General features: G+C 41.5%; 1 protein-coding gene across 5 annotated transcripts in view; it reads right to left on the bottom strand.

Annotated features, from left to right (window-relative positions):
• Positions 1-18,958, bottom strand: part of Kr (krueppel) — a 57,495-nt gene extending 38,537 nt beyond the window's left edge. The window contains exons 1-4 of one of the 5 annotated variants that reach the window (XR_013011668.1): positions 18,452-18,958; positions 12,338-13,025; positions 10,945-11,745; positions 1,863-10,771 (exon numbers count right to left, since the gene is read on the bottom strand). Coding sequence is in view for 3 of the 5 variants with exons in the window: in XM_076446374.1 (XP_076302489.1) it covers positions 11,010-11,745; positions 12,338-13,025; positions 18,452-18,491 (1,464 nt within the window). In the remaining 2 variants the exon portion in view is untranslated. Of the gene's footprint in view, positions 1-1,862; positions 11,746-12,337; positions 13,026-14,845; positions 17,294-18,451 lie in introns of those variants that run through there. The other 4 variants (XM_076446390.1, XR_013011669.1, XM_076446374.1 and 1 more) reach the window with 4 other exon arrangements.
• Between the last annotated feature and the right edge of the window lie 1,236 nt (positions 18,959-20,194).

Here is a 20,194-nt window from a genome sequence, read left to right as displayed (position 1 = left end):
ATGTCTGTTATAAAATAATTATTCGCGAATCGTTATTTGTTAATGAATGTTTCATAAAAGTTACAAGAAAGAATTTACTTCTTACAATTTTCATAGCATCTTGTGCTTCAATGGAGAAATATACTATAAAACAAATTGATAAAACTTTGGATATACACATTCATGTTACTCTCATATGTAAAATAGCCACTTTTGGTGCTCCGTATATAAGCCTAGTATTAATTTCCACTAAACTGGATTTAAAATTTCGTTGTCGATAGCTTTTGGAGAATATACTTATGTAATAAACAAAGCTATCTGTTCCTACTAGAACATTATGAACGACAAAGAAGTTCTACTCACTGTAACCGTAAAATAAATTGTAATGCAAGGGGTAAACATCTTCGAAATCAACGAACAGGATAATTTTTTAACCATTCACCCTTTTACGTTTTTCTACCCACTCATGGTTGATGCATTTTCTCTTTCTCTCTCTCTTCTCTCTCGTTTTTCCAACAACAGTATTGTCCCATTGACGATGCAGCGCGCAACGATGAGTTGTGAAAATATTGACGTTTTTGTGGCCCAGCGACAGTTTATTCAGAGTTTTTGGTTTTTCCCGTAGCCCTTCGAAGGATAATGGACCAACAGTTTCATCGGTGATCATGGCCAGGTGATCGTACCGACAAATCGATTCGTCGGAATCCATTAACGCGATCGAAAATCGTGCAATGGGTAATGGTCCAGCGGCACGAGCTTGGAATTCGTCGGCTAATTGGCTGTGTGGAAACACGGCTAACCTGTTAATTGGCCGACACGAGCCGCTCGTTATTGAAAACTAGTAGCGGACGCGAGCTAACTCGTTTTTAATGACGACGACCGCGGTTAGGTTCCCGCGGGTATTCAGAATTTTCACTAATGCTTCGGAAATGTAATCGAACGGAATTCTGGTGTTAATAACTCTTTGACTGTCGCAATGTGGCACGGTGAAATTTATCGAACATTAAAAACAAGCCGGTTTCCATCAATTCCCTTGCGAATGTACGAGATAGAGTTTGATGACTCTGCTGATCGCTCCTCTGCACCCTCGGGCACCAGCTTGTCAAATTTCATTCTCCAAAAGTCCAAAATTCTTGGTCACACGGAGTATCGAAAAATATTCCACATATTTCATCATAACAGCCGCAAGTTCATTTTGTAAAATATTAAACACAAACATTTGTAGAAATTCATGGACGGTGCTAACTTAGTTAATCTCCTTGTTTGTTAATATGTAGTTTCTAAATTATTAAATATGTATTTCTTATTAAAATTAATGAATACGATCAACTGTATAAAACTCGCACTTCCAACGTGTAAATTATAATTGAAGGATCCGAGGGACGCGGAATAAGGATTTTAAGAGGGAGGGTGTAAGATTAAAAAAACACGCAAACGATTAAACAGTGAGTTTTTAATAATAAAAATATTTTGACAGACCAGTCAACTCGATGGAACATTTATTCAAATGAGTCGTGTGTGATTGCGAGAAATGGAGGGTGTGTGGGTGAGGGGATGGTAATATTCTCGTGTGTTAGTATGTATGTGTGTGGGGGGTGTGGAAAAGGACAAGGAACAGGACAAGGAGATCGCAAAAATTACAATTAAACACCGTATAATACAAAGGATCGTTTTCCTTCATCGACTCACTTATCCAAGTTAGGAATTTTCGACATTGGCAGCGACGTAGTTTACGATAATGATAATAATTATATTAACTACAGGTAGAGATACTATAATTAATTAAATTACTTATAAAACGGTCTATACTCGTATTTGTACGCGCAAATTCTCGTCATTTAATACCCCGTGTTTTATTTTTTCGCACATTCTCTCTCTCTCTCTTTCATTCATTCTCTTCTCATTACAATAATCCACTTAGTTTTCCTTTTGCTCTTCCCTTAACTATTTAGGAATACTATTTAAAATCAGTCTTGTGGTTGAGATATATTAGGTGTCTGGTGAGGTAGTGTCAGTTTCATAGTATACATCGAGTGCCACTTGATTTTTGCTGTACAATCACAAAACCGTCGACGTGAACTAAATACTTGGTCAGTCTGTTGATCTCGTCGCATAATCGCCCAACTATCATCATCACATTTTGTACAATTTCCCGTATACTATCAAACAACTCGTCAGAAACTACACGTGCTACATGAAACAGAAAATTTCGCAAAGCTATTCCTCCTCGTGCTAGACTGTAGACTTTTACGCAAAATAAAAATCGCGTACCTCCATTGCAACAAACTGCAACAAAATAAAACCTCATTTCTTTTCTCAGACGGTCCACCATGTCTGAAAATCCCATTTTATATTGCAGTACTCTTCAACCCTTTGCCATACAAATTTTTTTAGCGTTACATTATAATCAGAACTTGAAAAATTTCTCAGAAGAAAAGATTATTATATGTACATTTACATATACTTCAGTGTTTAAATATTGACAGCAAAAGAATAGAATTGAATTAAAGCATAAGATGACATTCCTGATATCTTCACTCGACTGTGGACTTTCATGTAAGACACGGATGTTGTTTAAGAATTCTTTCCTTCCTCCACTAAAACTCTACGAAATTAAAAATTACGTATCGATTGTCGCCAATTCTTTTAATCATATTCACAACACCTTCAACCTACAATAATAATTGAAATTCTGATAATATTTTCATTGTTCAGCATTCCTCCTATTTCTTTTGAAAGGGGATTATCAAATCTGCAGTCTACCAGAGATAAATGAAAAGCTAGATCGTGAAACATTCTGTGGCAAAGTCGACGAATCGACAGACGGACCAAGATCGCATTCAAATTGCATTCTGTCACGCTCCGAGGAACAAACGAGCGATGTGTCCTCAACGTGTCTCAAGTGGCCGTTTTCTAAATACCTTTTAATTAGCGAGTAGCGAGAATATCGTCGATCATATATCCGCGGAACAGTGTTGATCGTTCGTCTATGTTTTTCTCTTCTTTAGTTAATACAGGCATAAAATTTGAATTTGTACCGTGTGTCGTCGTCATCGTTGTCCGACGTGCGGCTCTCGAGCGGATACGTCGATTACACACGTGTCCATTTCTTTTTCTCTTTCTGTTTTAGTTTATCTCGAAACGTAAAATAGTACGAGAAAGGACCGTCGGAACCCGCTCGAATCCGCTCGAATCGCTCGGACCATCGACCGTCGCACAATTGCGATTACCGCGTTTCACTGTACAAAATTATAGCTATACATCGCTCCTAGTTACATAGATACAGAGAGAAAGTGTACACCACATGTAAGTACATATGTGATGATGTCGAAGGTATTCGAGGGAGTGGGACCCGTGGATACGGGCTCGAACATAATTTACAAACATTTTAATTATGCTCGACAAACTTTGCGCGGCTCCTTTTTGCTTTGGAAGCATTTGTGCCATTTTTGAAATCGTTCATTTTGCAAGGAACTATAATGTTTATTCGCTCGTCGACATATTGTACCAAAATAGGCCTAAATCTCTCGTATCAATAGAGTCGGTCTCGTAGCTTCATGGAAAGTGCCGTTTTATATGTTTTTATATAATCTTCGAAATCTATGTTTTGACAAGGAACTATAGCTCAAGATCTGAATTGATTAAAGTTCATTTTTTACGTGTTGGTCTACGACCCTTCAGATCGCTGCTTTTTTAAGGAACTGTAAAATTGATTCGTCTATGTACACATCGCAACAAAAATTGATTAAGATCTCAATTTATTGGACTTCTCGCTGCAGCTTCATGGAAAGTGCCATTTTTATATGTTGTTCTATGATCCTTGGAATCATTGCTTGTGTAAGGAATTATAGAATTCCTTTATTCATATAAACATTGCAACAAAAATGGATGACAATCTCAATTTATCAGACTTCTTCGTGTAGCTTAATGGACCGTACCATTTTTATACGTTGTTCTACGATCCTTGAAATCATTCTTTTGGTAATCTTGATTCTAATTTGGCGGATCTGTAGAATTTATTCGTTTGTGTACACACTGCAACAAAAATGGATCAAGATATCAATCTATTAGACCTCTTCTCCTGCAGCTTCTGATAGAAAAAATTTCTATTCGTACTCTACAATTCTTGGAATTGTTGCTCGTGTAAGAAATCACAAAATAAACCATAAAGCACCGCTGATTTATCATAAAATTTTTTCTATGTTATTTTATGAAAGCTAGAGTAAAGTAAAAATTTGTTTCTTCGTTCTGCAATCCCCGAATCCATTATGTTCGTAAATGAACATTTAGTTATTGACGTGCACATCGCAACCAAAATGATTCGAAACCAAAAATGGCCAGACTGTGGATCTTTACTTGAGTTGCTATATTTCTGTGCTTCTTTATGAACATTAAGATAAAGTAATAATTCCTTCTGTTCATTAGAACATCCCGCTTAAAAGAAAACAAATACCTTATTAATTTTAGTTAATATTTACATTTCCTTATAAATATTTTACAAACATACACAGTGTGCGACTGCGCAAAGATCCAGATCGCAGTCTCCAAATAGACATATTTTCTTCAGTTTGAAATCGATCAGTTTTGGTGCTTCCAATGTTAAAGTCGCTAACGCCAATTCCCATTCCACAGATCCATGGTCCCAATTTCCGGTATACACATCATGCCGACACAACGTTATAATTTCACACAAACATATAGCTATGTTATTATGTATACATGGTACACTTGTTTCTTGTACATTACGATTAAAAGGACAACAACGACATAATTGATTATTAAACGACAGCACGTAGGATCAAGCGACGATTTCTATTCAATTTACAAATAGGTACTCGACACGAAGAAACATCCCGTTTCCGGTTATTTTCTCTCCTCTCTTGTCTCCCTTTTTCTGCTCTTTCTCTTGGCCTCCCTATTCGCGGACCTATTTTATCGGTGATTCTGGTCTGTTTACAAAGAAACGTGGAAAACAATTGGCCCGTATCGCTGATCCGGGCCGACAGGAACATAATTCACCAGTATCATTCGGAACTAACAACCATTTTTAACTAGGAATCGATCTCTCTCTCTCTCTTCAAGGTACCGTTTATGCAGGCGTCGTCGAACGGAGTTTCGCTCGGTCTTCGTTTAGTTTTTCGCGCCACGCCGATCGACGACGAAGGACTGTGTACAAAACTAGGATAGAGCATACTTCGCTTTGTCGTTAGGATAATACAGTCTGACTAAGTCCGATCAGACAGAACGACGTCGAGCTCAATGTTCCGACGAGCGTACCGTGTGTGTGTGTGTGCTTCCTTCTATTATTAATAAATTATTCGCGTGTACAGAGTGGTCCAGAGACAGCTAATTAACCCTTAAGGGTATCGTCCATTAAATTGTGTTTTAAACGAATTTGTAATTTGTTGCTATTGAGGAACTTGCATAATTTTCTTAGGAATAGATCGTTCAGTTATAAATTTCTGAGAGTGTGCTGAATTCTGTCAATCAGGACGAGTCAACTCGTCATTTCTGTTCCCTATCGTCTTTCGATAACCTCTCTTCTTAATTTAAACAATAAATTAGTATAGTATTTACTGTGACCATAATTGAAAACCACCCGGTTAACATGTTCAACGCTGTAGTCTTTAAGAAACAGTTCAGCAACGTTAAACAATTAACGTGAATTGTAACCAAATTATGGCTATGCTAATTTCATTTATTTTTATTACACCTTTTCGAAAACCCACCTGGTTAACAAGTATCTTGTAGTCTACAGAACCCAGTCGTAGAAAAATTAAACAATTAACAGGAACATAGTATACATCATTCTGACATCAATAGTAGTTGCGTTTCAATTCCATATTGATACAAGTATCACTGTAGACCGCCATTTTGGTTCCTCAAGACAAGTTTCGTTAAAAATATCAACAAAATCTTCAATCTTTATATCTTCTCTCCCAGTAACAAAAATATATATTCACTGAAGTAGCATGATTTGGAACCGATAATTCATTGTAAAAATATGTTTGTAATTTCATTCGCTTCAACGTCCTCGGCGATCGAATAAAATGGCGGTCATAGCGTGTCGAGCATCCTCCGAACTGTTATTACAGTGCCAATATTATACTTCGAGCTACGTAATAACTGCTGTCGTGGCAGATAAGACGAAAAAAGCTCTTCGACAACGAGTTTTGGTCCTTCATCGTGGATGATAGACTACAGGTAAGATTAAATTCGTATATTCAGACGAGAAACGGTACGCTCTCGCGAGCCTCGAAAAAATGCCGCGCCGGCACTCTTCTTCTCTATGTCTTTCTCTCACCTCTCTCTCTCTCTCTTTCTCTCGCTCTTCTATATTTTTATATCAAGGGTTGGGTTTTATGTACAATATACCTGGGGTTGGTGGTGAGTTTTGCTTTTTGGCCGGGGTACGAGGTCGAGGCCTGCTGACCTCTGTCGCCGTGCTCCGATGTTAATCGATTCACGTCTATCGATAGAAGAACCAAAAAAGAAATGAAATACACGTCGTCCACAGAATGGCATAGAATCGATGTAAACACGCATGTGTTGTCTATTCGAAGCCCGTGTGTACTTCTTGATTCGAGCGAATCTTACGCGTACACTTCAATTTTCAATTTTTTAATCATTTTGTGTTTTGAATTTAACTATTTCTTATTAAGAGGTATTGTGTCTTTGATCCAGGATTTGCTCACGAGAATGGAAAATGTTCATTTTCAATTCTTAATTTTTTAAAACATTTGACCGTTCAAGTTTAATTGTCTCGTTGAAAGAGGTAATTACAAATTAATACGTAACATAGCATCAGCAAATTCTTCTACTGTTTTTTTTTACTATTTTCTGCCCACTCGAATCGCAAATGTATCGAGCGAAACACTGAGAAAGGAGGGTGCTGAACAGGCGTGACGAAAGATCGCAACGTTTTCGGTGAAACGAGTTCGGGATCCGTCTTCTAACATGTGTAACGGGGCGAGAGTTTGGTTACAGAGAGGAAGGGACAGGGAACTGGTCTGGAAAATGGCTCTCCGAAAGCTGGAACGTGAATAACGAGTGGAAACTAAGGATGAGCCGGGACCTTCGGTAGGAATGTGGCGAAAGTGTAGCAGCGGTGTCGCGAAAGCTTGGGGGAGGGTTTCCCTAGACCGAGTTTTCACTTTTCGAAAACGAACAATCTGTGTGTTTCGTTTCCTTCTCCACAATTCCATGGAACAATATTTCGAAAACAGCTTTCATCGAAGCGACTATTCAAAAGTCTACTTCACAATCCTTGGAATAGGTTTGGATGGACTTAAACAGATACGAATGTCGCTATTTATTCCTCTAATATCAAATGATATTCTAACACAAAGAAAACTGGGCATTTTAATCTCATTTCTGGCACAAACAAGTTCATACTTTACGAGGAAACCAGTGTACTAATAGAAATTAATCATGCGGTGGTACTTTGGGCTCTCTCCAAGAAATATTCTCCACATTATTTGGAGAATCTTTTCTTGATCGGGTTAATAGTATAAAATCCGCAACCTGGTCCCGACTGTCAAGTTTCGATTGAAACTGGAGGATCAAAGAATAAGTTTTCTACCTCGTTGAAAAACGATAAAAATAGCAAAAAGAGAGCAAATTGCTCTCTATAACAGAGCGAGTAGGTGCGTCTAGTTTCGCTGTAGAAGTGGACCTCGTCGGCGAGGGTTGCGAATGTTGTGTCAGATATCCGGAAGAGGGTGTCATTGAATGACTCGGGGGTCGGTTCTTTCGTCCCACGGGCTGACCCCTCGGTGGAACAATTGGTGGCCTCGAGTTCGCCGATGAGATTTGCATGGCCCCCGGACCAGACATAAATCAGCGCGCCATTGAGAGAGGCGCGCGAGGAAGAATCGTGTCGAACAGAGAAAAGAGAACTCTCCGGTGGTAAAGGACTGAAGCGAAAGAGAGCAAGGAGTCGGCGCAGAAGTGAAAAGAGGAGGGCCCACCGGCTGCGAAATTTTCGGCACGCGGGTATATCATTGCGAAAACTGGTTCGCGCGAAACAGACGCCCGCAAGGGACCCGGGGGGCTAGGACAAAAGGGATCCTAGGGATCCTCTGCTGTTCGAAGGAAGCCGGCTGCTTCCAAAAGAAACCGGAGAGCCTCGAAGACGATCTGCGGCCGATTTCTGCATGAGAATGAACCTCGAGGATGATGATTCCTCTCGTCGGTGGATACTCCAGAAGGAATCCGCCAGGTTGTTTCATGCTTATTGTGCGGATTGCCCCCGCGAATCGACGATTTCATATTCACACATGCGTGAATATATCGTCGCACCGGGCCGGCCACCTTTTTTTTTTGCGAACAGCCGCATGCAAATCAGCTAGCAGGCTCTCTCGCCTCCGACAGACGAGATACGGGATCGTTCGGACACAAGCGGACATTTTTTTTCACTCTAGGCTACTCCGAGGGACTACGCAGCTTTGAGATGGTAATTTTCAGAGGTTGATAAGAACTTCGCAGAGAGGATTCAAGATGTAGGAGATACAGATGGATTTTTTGCCAATTTTTTGACAGAGTTCGTCTCGATCATCAAAAAGTTGCATAAAATTGAAGAAGTAAGAGCTGTTTTAAAAAATGTTCTTGTATTTTATAGGTCACACGAAAATTGTCTTTGGTAGATTCGGCAGAAATGAATTTTTGAGTTTGGAGTTTGATTCTCTTTAAGACTTTGACTCAGACTTTGCGTTTTAAACATATTTTTTGTTAGAGAAACTTTTTTGCCATTCAGTGCAGTTTCTACCCCCAGTAAACTGAAATTGATTTCGACTGAGATAGATTATTATTTTTATATCGAATCGTTCTACTAACTTGTGAAGTTTTATAAATCAATGAATAGTCTCAATGAATAAGTCTCTGAAGGGTCACCAATCAAAACCGAACTAATCGCAGTATAATTTTAAAACTATGAGTCAAAGCCGCGAGACTCATCCACACCGCTATCAAAGTTTCAAAGGACCACAGGAATCATAGTACCACAAAGACGACAGTAGTACAAGGACAAAAGGACAAAACAAAGAACACAGGAAAAAATCAGGAAGTACAAATTTCGAGCTCATTCAGGAAAAAATCGGATCCCCAACACCTCCTCTATATATATATGCAGATTCATAACACTGTGTGTGATATTTTTCGAATAACTCTGTATATGTATTTAACAAAAAATCAATCGCTTTTACAATGGACACGTGGAATAGACAACAACGCGAAACACGCAACCGCCCAGATTAGGGCGGTTATTTTATAAAATGTTCATTTCATAAAAAATAAACATAAGTGGGCAAACACATGAAACGGCAAGTCACGGAACGGTGAAAAATCGATTCAAAACAGCGAAGCGGAAACAAAGAAATATAGAACAGAAGAGACGTAATCGAAACGCAGAGAAAATGAGACGAAGAGAATACGGATGTTACAACAAGAAAATAAAACAGAAGCAATGATACAGAAGTGAAAAGTAGAAAAAACATAACGAGAGCAGGACTGTGCCTTCTCATTCTCCGGACTGCCCTTTCAGGTTCTCCTGATACTCTGTTACTCCAAGGCCGGAAGAATTCATTGACTGACAATGAAATGTCAGCCATCGTAATGTGTAGACGTAATCGAACCGCAGAGAAAATGAGACGAAGAGAATGCGGAAATTAGAAGCAGAAAATAAAAGAGAAGCAAACATATAGAAATGAAAAGTAGAAAAAACAAAACGAGAGCAGATAAAGAAACGTGTATATACACTACTGTGCAGAAAGAAAGAAGCACCCAGTATAATTATAAGATATAACGACAAACAATATCTATATGTAGCAAATGTACTGTACAATTTATTGCATTTAAAGTATTAATAATCCGCGATAACAAATAGAACTATTCAAATAAACAGCGGAATCCTTTTCCAAAACTTACAGTGTTCTTATTTAATTCATTACGCTTTTCTATTAAGCATGACCGGGTGCTTCTTTCTTTTGCACAGAGTAGTGTACATACACATAAGTCTATACTGTATATTATAGTATAATATGGTCGACAGCTCGTAAAGATCGGCAGACAGAGGACCGACTTCACCGATGTCACTCCCTCCCCCCCGCTACTTTTACTGTCAGAGGAACTTGTATACCAGTACATTCATTCCGTAGCTTCTCTTTTTATATTTCGATTCCCGCTCGTCTCATTCACACGCACGCGAGGACGCACACGCGACTCCTCGAACACTCGTACACGTACCCATACACTCGGTTACTCACGTACACACGCACGCACACGTAACGGCAATTATCGTATCTCTAATAATCTAATTAATAACTATCTACCTATACTAATCAACACGGTTCCTGAACGAAACACGCGAAACTACGGCTAAATACATTGTTGTCTTTCCATCCTTCAAATTATGTACAAAGAGAAACCTGCCCTCGGAAAAAGTAGGTTTCCCTTCCTGTCACATATTTCTCTCGGTATATATATATATATATTTCTATATATGTATATATATATTTTTTTTCTCACGAAAAGGAAAAAAATGAAACCGCGTCCCTGAATTGTTTGTTTGTTCTCGTTTAAATTACACGTTTTACAGGATGCTCAATAGACCCGCCATTCACTTTCATCGAACCTCCTTCCACTTTCCCGTAGGTACACTAATAATAATCTCTATATATATAGTATAATATATATATATATATATATCTATAAAAAGCTTCTTAACAATAGTGACTGTGAACCGGTGCTCAGAGGATTGTTTGCTAGGTGGGGCGTTGAGCTACCGCAAGCAAACCTGCGAACAGAATGATCTACTGTTCCGAAAGCAACGGCGGCGAAGCTTGCTTGGAACAAAGTGTCCTTCGCGATTTGTTAGGTAGAACAAGACCGAGTTAAAGGGTGTGTGGTTGTGTAAAGGTTCGTGTTAGTGCTGTTTGCTGTTATCGCTACGTAACATTGTCTACGTACCCCTAGAGACTCCACTAGGACGCGTGACCATTAGTGACCAACGTTGGTCGTGTTCCGGAGGGTTGCTAGATGGTGACTGTACTGCGGCTGTGGTTTTGCAGGAAGAGGCTGCTGGGACTAGCCTCGGACACGTCGAGATCTTCGTCTTCTTCTTCGTGAATGGTATCGCTGCTAGGGCTATGGCTCATCGGTGAATCCATGCTGCTATGCGAAAAGTTGAGAGGCCTGTGCATCCCGGTTGACATCGACAGGTCTTCTGGCTCAGTCTGCTCCGGTAGATCAACAGGAATGCCCGTCAGGTCCAAGGGCATCGAGATCGACGCCTTCAAGGCCGGGCTAGGTAGCTGGCGATGAGCTAGTTTCACCGGCGTCATCGGCTTCCTAGATCCCATCGAGAGGGTGGTTTCGGTTTCGTCTATCTCCACGTCGATGTCGATGTCTAGGTCCTCGTCCAAATCGTCGCTGGCTAATGACGGCGAGGCGACTTGTGATCGTGGAACTCCTGAGGTGCAGCACTTGTGATGCATCAGGTGGTGCCTCCGCCTGAACCGCATCTGACAGTGCTCGCACTCGAACGGCTTCTCCCCCTTGTGGATCAACAGATGAGCCTTCAGCTGATTCGAGTCGCTGAACTTCGCCGAGCACAACTCGCACGCGTACGGCCGCTCGCCGGTGTGTACGCGCAAATGCCGGCGCAGGTTCGCTACCTGGACGAATTGCCGATCACAGTGGCTGCAGTGATACGGCTTTTCGCCTGTGTGCAGACGCATGTGTGTTTTTAGGTGGTGGTCCCGGGTGAATCTTTAATCAGAGAAATAGATGTCCGTTTTAGTCGACGATTTTTGGATATGGGCCAGGTCAAGCAGGAGTGGAAGAAATGAGTGTTCAGAAATTAGTCACAGATTTAAAACGGGAGACACCGTCTAAACACGCCTTATGTATGCATGAAGCATCTAAAATCAAATGTAGAATGATAATACTTTCAATCCCTTGCCGTATTTTGACGAGCCAGACTCGTGATGTAGGTTCTTAATAAAAGTCTAACAAATATGATTGTTACGCGTTTCATTTTAGACGAAATAGAATTTGATTGGTTTGTGATCAATATTTAAGCATTCAAGTAAATGTAGCGATACAAAAAATATAAATTTTCTCTTCTCTTCTACTATATTTTTCGGGACAAAGACGTTCTAATCACTGTAACTGTAAAAGAAAAGGTACGGCAAGGGTAAGTTAAGTCGTAACAATATGTCTAGACTCTATCGTTGAATCAGTCTCATTCACAAATATTGAAGTACCCAAAAATCTCTAGTAGCAATGTGTCCTCATCAAAATACTTCCACCGCTTAAAGCTTGTATATCGAATGAACAATCAACATGTTGAAGAACTCACCTCTTGTGACACTCGGGGCACTCGAAAGGTTTCTCCCCGGTGTGTGTGCGCTCGTGATTCTGCAGTACGTGTTTGTACCCGAACGATCTCGAGCAGACGCCACAGGTGAACACCTTGTCCCTTCCGTCTTTGCCTACCTCGGGGCTAACGGACGTAGGTGGACTTAAAGGAGCCAATCCTTCGACGGTCGTCTGTACAACGTCGTTCTTCGACTTTGTCGTTTTCCTCTTTGCAGCTTGACCTTTCTTCGTCGTCTTGTCCCCATTACTGCTCACCACGTTATTATTGTTATTGTTGTTATTATTATTATTCGAGGCTATGTTTGAGATTTTTCTTGAGGTGGACTTAGTGCTCAACGCGGGGGACACTGACCGAGATGAATGATGAAGTGGTAATGGAGGTGAGGATGCCGCTGGTGGCACCCAACCCCCGAAAAGTGTTGGATGATGTCTGTAGAGGGAAGAACTGCCGGTTAATGTCGCGTGTAATGAGACTGGGATACCCGCAGCCATCAATGCCGCTGTTCGACTCGCTGCCAAGAGCTGTTGCGGGGTAAGCATTGGCAGTCCAGCCGTGGCAGAGCCCATCCCTGGGAATATCGCTTGAGACGTATTATTGTTCAGCGCCGGTGACAATTGTTGTTTCTCGGATTCTTGTTTCATATCAAGGTGCTGGCTGGTGATGAGTCCTGGAACAGAAAATGTATGGAGTTCATATAATGACATTATCTTGATGTCGAGAATGCTTATTGACTTATCATTCAGTCAACATAAATATTAACTTTCACGAAAATGTATGCAATTGAAGAATATGACTGGAGTCGAAAATAAAACTTTAATATCACAATAAATATCCTATATTTTCGTTTACGAGGTGTGATTTGCGTTATTCGACAGCTATGCTTCCGAATAACGCAAATTCCGCCTCGTAAACGTAAAAACAGGACTCCTGAGGACAATCGCGGCCTAGATCGAACTTTTATGTATGTATCTAGATTGTTTCACCACTGAAATCCCCCAATCTTTGTATTATCGAGAAATGCGAACACGCATTCCGCACCCTTGCTATTCTTGGAAACGAGTCTACCTCATAAATGCATTTACAAATTCTTCAAAAGACTAAATTCGCTAAAACAACAGATACAATTTTCACCTAACCTCTCTAACGTCTCCCGATCATCTAAAAAAAAATTCGCGCATTGCACAAAGATCCGCAGTCGAGCGCAGTAACAAGAAAACATTCGAACGTCTGTTTCGCAATAAATCGCAGCCAGACCTCGGCCACGCGCGTGCAAAAAGGGCGAGCACGGTGTAGTGTACGTGTGCGAATTGTAAGCCGTTTCTCGATGCGGTCCCTCTCTCTCTCTCTTTCTCTCTCGCTTCTCCAGATCGTTCGTGGATACATAGCTTGTTCCTCGTGTCTCGTCCCACCCCGGACGACCTCCCACACACGCCGCTCTCACACGTGAGGCTCGCTCGATCCTCCTCCATTCACTCACACCGTTGTACGCGCCGGTTCATTCATAAGCCTCGACTTCCCACCCACGTCACCGCGACGTACCGCCTCTCTTCGACTTGAGGCCAACGACTCCGCGAAACTGCACGCTGCAACCCGTTGCAACGCGCCACAGCATGCTGCGGTCGCGGTTTCTCTAACCTCCGAACCGATTTTCCGGGTTCCTGGACTACTCGGCCACTTCAAGGCCGTTATCAGCCACGATCTCGGAATGTTGATCTACATTCTCGGAAACTTTGTAGAACTGGTGGAAAATTTCTCCAAGTATTGGATACAAAAGAATCTAATATTAAATCTTTAGACAATAATCTTATAAATCAGTTATGAAGGTATTATTATTAGACGCCAGATTTTTATGCAAAATAAAAATTGTTTGCATCAATTGTACGAAAGCGGAGTCCGGTAGAAATTTGCTTCTTCCAATAATGTTACCAGGTTGTGGTTAATACATTAATATTCTTAAATGTTTATAATCTGTCTACTGCTTCGTGTTGCACCCACATGTTATGCGTTTATGTCGAAAATAAGTTGGTAAAATTGAATACAGCGAGAAGATTGAAAGAAATCGATTTAGATGCTGAGACTGTATACGGAGGAGATTCATTTAGAAAGAGAAATTTTTGTGAATCCGAAACTGTGTTCGAGGGAATGCAGAATTGAAATTGTTATATATACCAAGCAGTGGGAAAGAAGGGCGAATCTATCGCGGAAACAAAAGAAGAAGCGTTGACCGATGCTGCGGGCCGTTCAACATGCTCGAACAGTTTTCGGAACGTACTATGAAGGACGACCTTGAAGCTCCAATTGACAAAACGTACATTCTCCGGACTGCCTTCGGGTTCTTCCGATTCTTTGTTATTCCAAGGTCGGAAGAATTCATTGACTAAGATGTCGGTCATCGTCGTGTGTAATCATTGAAAATGCGAAATCACTATCACAGCAGATTTGACAACGCGTCAAATTATTTCGAACTTAGTGATAAATATTGCGTACCGTCTTTACAGTCGCGATCCCAGGAACTGCGCTATTTGACAGTGTGTGCGGAGCTATAGGATCTAGGGACAGTCGCACTGCTTCTATGCGAAAAGTTGCAGGACGATTTCTCTTCGAGTAAATTGCTCCCCGGATGCAGAATGATAAATCTATTCCAAAAAGCTGTCGCCAAAGCTAGTCCAAAAAAGGAAAACTATCTATCAAATTAGATTACCGACTACTAAAAGAAAGCTAGTGCAAGATCACGCAAACAAGAGACTGAGAGCCTGTTCTCATCTACTTATTTTTACGGCGACCGCCTCAATGTGTCCTCGCGTGCGCGCGTGGCTCGCAGAGAATCTTCGGGGTGTAGAAAAAAAAATGCGTCGTGAATTAGGGTTGCAGCGTCCGATGATTGCTCACACGCGTGACCGACGTTGCCGGCTGACTACGTAATCTGATTAGCCGTCGGTCCACTTTCGGCGTTCTAAAAACCGCCGGGTTCCCCTCTCGAAGTTCCAAGCTCGAAAAATTTTATTATTTCTTGCGATCGAGTGAACCGAGAGAGCGAGCACGAGCAGCACCGCCCCGGTGAAAAATCTCTCCTGGCCGAAAGAGGGAAAATTTTTTCGGTGAAAAGGAAACACGGTCGAGAGAAGAGAGAGAGAGAGAGAGAGAGAAAGTTCGAGAGTAGCCATGTTGCCTCCGCTAATTAATGGACCGTTTAGAAAGAGGGGGCCACGCGCGCGTAACGAGACCCGTCGAATCAATAAGGGTGCGTAAGATTCTCTTTCTCTCTCTCTCTCTCTCTCTCTCTCTCTCTCTCTCTCTCTCTCTCTCTCTCTCTCTCTTCTATTCTCTTTCTTCGGGGCCGACGACGCTGCCCCGTGAAAAACTCCCTCGACGATTCTTACAGCCTACAATCGCCGTTTCCCGGCAACACGACGACGAGCGCCGCCCTACCCCGCGAGCCTACCATCCCTTCACCCTAATTGGTCGCCAACCCCGATATTCCCTTTGAGAGAATCCCTTTTTCCCTCCAAGAAAACCGAGAAGAAACTTCTCCTTCTCCTCCGGATACTGTTCTCGCTCGCGCATAATCGCGACGCAACGTTTGCACGGAATTTTTCCGCAAGCCATGTTTAATTCCTTGGTTCACTTCTTTAGGGGGTTTCCCATCCCCAACAGTGAGAATACTTGGAGCGACTACTTTTAATGAATTCTCTAAATAGCTGATGACTTTTCGTGAAGTGGAGACCATTTTCTTTATTATTTAAGGGCCGAGTGAGATTCAGCAAGCTTGATCGATTTATTTCAATGATTTTTTGAAGTGAAATTCTATTACAATGCCTCTTGTAACGAATAATACTTTTTACTAAATTGAAAGACAAATTTCTAGTATTAATTACACTCTAGTCTATTTCGAACATTTTTAATCCCTAACAAACTAAAATATTCATTCGAATGTATTTATTCCGATGCTTCTCATTTAATGAATAACATATTGTTAATATATTCTAAACCGAATATGATTTTTTAATACCCTAGCTACAAGAAACAATTCGTTTAAAAAAATGTATAGAAAGACAATATGTATATATAATAGAATATTTTTAACATTTTAATTTTACATAGACCAAAATATTCATCTCCATCTGAACGCTACGTGTACATTTATCTTAATGCTGCTTTCATCGGATAACACTGTTCAATCAGATAAAAACGATTTTCCAACATCCTGATCGCTACAGTTTTCCAAAGCATCTTTAAATCATCATCTCATCGTCTTGCTAAAACTTAGACATTTTAATTCTCAAAAGTCCAAGATATTCATTTCAGCGTCTCTAATCTGACTCGAATCTCGAGAAGTATATTCCTAAGGGTACGAATACAACGGAGCTGGTATTTTCACAATTATTATCTTGAACATTTCGATCTTAGCAAATCAATTACGTTCAATTACGCATACTTCTGTCAACATCTCTACTACGAAAATGACGGACAACGTTCCAAAATTAACCACGTGAAAGCAAACCAATCCATTCAAAAAATTCCAAAACATCAGAAAAGCAGATACATAGTCCCTCAGTCTCGCTAGGATTAATTACATTATCACATCAACCATAATACCGGGTGTGACCTCCGTGTCACAGATTGATTGAAATTCTCTGGCGGGCCGTTGTCGCTCGAAACGAAAATACAGTTCGCGTAGTTCACGCAAATATACAATACATTGTTTATAACCTGGCGCGCGAGACAGCGCGAGTTGAGAGAGATCCACGACGACGACGTCTCTGAGATCTTACACTTTAACGATCTCTAACCGAATTTTGAATCCTAATTTTGAACCGAGATTTTAAGGAGTGGGGAGAGAATCCTGAATATAAAATAGATCACATAGTATTAACATGGATATTCCGGATATTCAATGTTGAATTACATTGAAACATAAACTAAAACATCTTTATTGACAGTTCTTCATTAACGTCTAACCACGTTGGACCGCAAATGGTGAGCAGCGAGGAACAATCCAACGTCAGAGCTAACAATTTTATTCTGGTCCTGTCAGACTTGTCAGTGATCAATTACACCAATAAATCATTATCTCATTGATTCTAATTATATTCAGCAATAATGTCATAACTAAGATTTTACAAATCTAAGAACATGATTACCCTGTCTCCGATGTGAGAAAACCATTTAGCAATGAAATGAAATTTGATCTCCAAAATCGATTCTGACATTGGGCACAAAGATCTGCAGTTAAACGCAATCATAATTATTCTTAATTATCCTAACAATTGCTCTTGAGAAATTGTGTTTCTTGAATGTTCTAAATGGTAGAGCTACCTGTCAGAAATACGATTTCTGCATCGGGTAGCAAGCTTCGAAGTGAAAGAAAGGAACTGCGTTGGATTGCGAGGGACGAGCAGCGTGCGAAGCAATCAAACGTCGCAGAGATAAAGAGAAAGAGAGAGTGAGGGAACGGCAAACCTCGGGGTTTTTCGTGGTCGTGTATTTTTAGTTCGGTCGTCGGGAACCGCGAGACCGTCAGCTCATTTTCTTCTGGCCAGCGATTTCACGTTTTCCTGGCTCATCGATGTTTACAATGTGTCACAACACGGTAGCGTGTCGCCCGCGGGCACTTTTAGAACCTGGCAATATTCCAGCCTGGTTCGCGAACCACGAGTGAGAAGTTCGCCTCGCGAAATCCGCTCGAAACAACACGAGCTTCGACTCGGCACGGCTCGAGTCAGCGGATAGACCACGCGCGGCAAGACATCGAAGAAAAACCTGAAGGCTAACCTTCAAATCCGCGAAAACAAACGGCGACTTTCGCGCGCGCGACATTTGTTTTCTCCCTCGGTACATCCGAATCGTCGTGAATAAAGATCGATGTACCGCGCGGACACGGTGTTGTACCGATCAGACATTTTCTATTAACACATTTGAATATGTTCATCCGATAATAACCGGGAAAAAATAATCGATGTATCATTACACTGAACGACACCGTTCCGCGCCCAAACGTATAGACACGCGAATCAGTCGAGAGATCGAGAACGGAGTGATCCCGGCGAGGCGCGTGAAAGATCTTGAATCACTTTTCGGGGAGATCGAACCTACCTGCGTTCAATTGCGCCTCTTGCAAATAAGACAATGCCATTCTACGATCCGTGATGGCCAGTTTCACTTTGACACTCCATCCACTTTCCTCTTGCGTGCACAGATTCACTTTTCTTCCCGGTCGAAACCGGCAAGTAAAAACTAAATCTCGTGTACACTGCACGAACTGCGACACGATCGAGGGACGACCGGGTTTAGTTTATGCGAGTGTCGCTCGGCCGCTGGTTGAGTCTCTGTTCGAGAAAGAAAAATCCAATTCGTCTCGGCGGTGAGCTGGTCCCACGTGCAACCAAGGATGATCGAGAAATGCGACTATAACCGATGATGATCGAGAAATCGTGGAAACGCGAGAAGGCCCCAGTTCGTGACGAAGAACAAAAATCGGTGCGGAACCAAAAGTCGTGACGTAAAACGTGTAACTACTCTACTATAAACAACAAACGTCGACGTTCATCCACGAAGAACGACGACACTCGGCGACGTTGCTCTGGGCTGACCTAACCCAATACTAACTGACAATCGAGTCGCGCTCACTCTAGTCAAACATCCCCCACCACGTCGCTCGAGCTCTCCCCACTACTGTAACTGAATCCCCACTTCGGTGGCTCGGTTAGACTCCCTTCTACCCTCTCGAATAGCAACTCCGGATGCGCGAGTCGCAGAAACACGAGGGGGGGATGAAGCTGGCGCGTGTTTCACGGGGATGGAGGGACGAACGGGGTGGGTGAGGACGAACAGAGAGGGACTATGGAGATTGCTGATGGATCTGAAAGGGATGAAAGATGGGAGAGAGAGGGAGAGAGACAGGGTGAACCTGCGACCGTGATCTTTAAGGGTGGAGGGTCTCGAGAGTGTGGCGAAGACTATGAAGGGTAGGGGGTGACCGAGGATGGGACGAGGACGCCGCAGAAGGCGGGTAATCGGTGAAACCTGCGAGAGAAAAGATACCGAGCATGTGGGCTGGATTAGGGTGGTGAGGACAGGGGTTTTCGCGATATTCCGCGATCGTAAACCGAATCGTTGCACAGTGGGCCGGAGTCCCAGAAAAATCGACAATATTCATCTATATGTGATCATTAGACTGCGGATCTTTATGCATTTATGAAGAAAGTGTTTCGGTGAAATATAGAACAGCAAAGTCAACAAAGACATTAAGGGATGAAATAAATTTTTATTTTATTCCTTTTAGTTTGCATAAAGATCCGCAGTCTAGTGATCGTTATTAACACTAGGTTTACTTCCGATATTTCTGAATTTACGAATATTGAGATTGTAAAGGTGGCATCATTAAACAAAATTTCTTTTTGGGTATGTATAATATTATTAAAAAATGGCTAAACGTTGGATGGCCACGTTCTCGTTATTTTTACGACTTCTAGTCCCCGTCACAATGACGGATTTCAAATTCTTTTTCTTCCACATTTGAAGTACACCGAATTCTTTATTCAAGTACACGTTATTATAATCGGTGACACACATGTTTTTTACAAAGTCTAACATATTCGGTAGACTTTGCAAGAAACACGTCTTACGAGCCTGACTCCAAGTTATAGCGAAAGGAGCTAAGTTCCAAGACTTGTATTGATATTCTAAAAGGGTTATAATCTTTCTATTGTTTGAAATTATAGCCTGCCGTGAATGCAGAGCAGGATTTCGAGGTGTGTAGAGTCATATTTCACATTACTTATTAGAATGAGAAGTTTTAAAAAAGCTAACAGACGTTACGAATTTGACTGTACGTGA

This window comes from Lasioglossum baleicum, chromosome 2 (assembly GCF_051020765.1).
Source record: "Lasioglossum baleicum chromosome 2, iyLasBale1, whole genome shotgun sequence".
Taxonomy (NCBI): Eukaryota; Metazoa; Arthropoda; class Insecta; order Hymenoptera; family Halictidae; genus Lasioglossum; species Lasioglossum baleicum.
The sequence above is the reverse complement of the archived record's forward strand: the minus strand, read 5'-3'. Positions and strand labels throughout refer to the sequence as shown.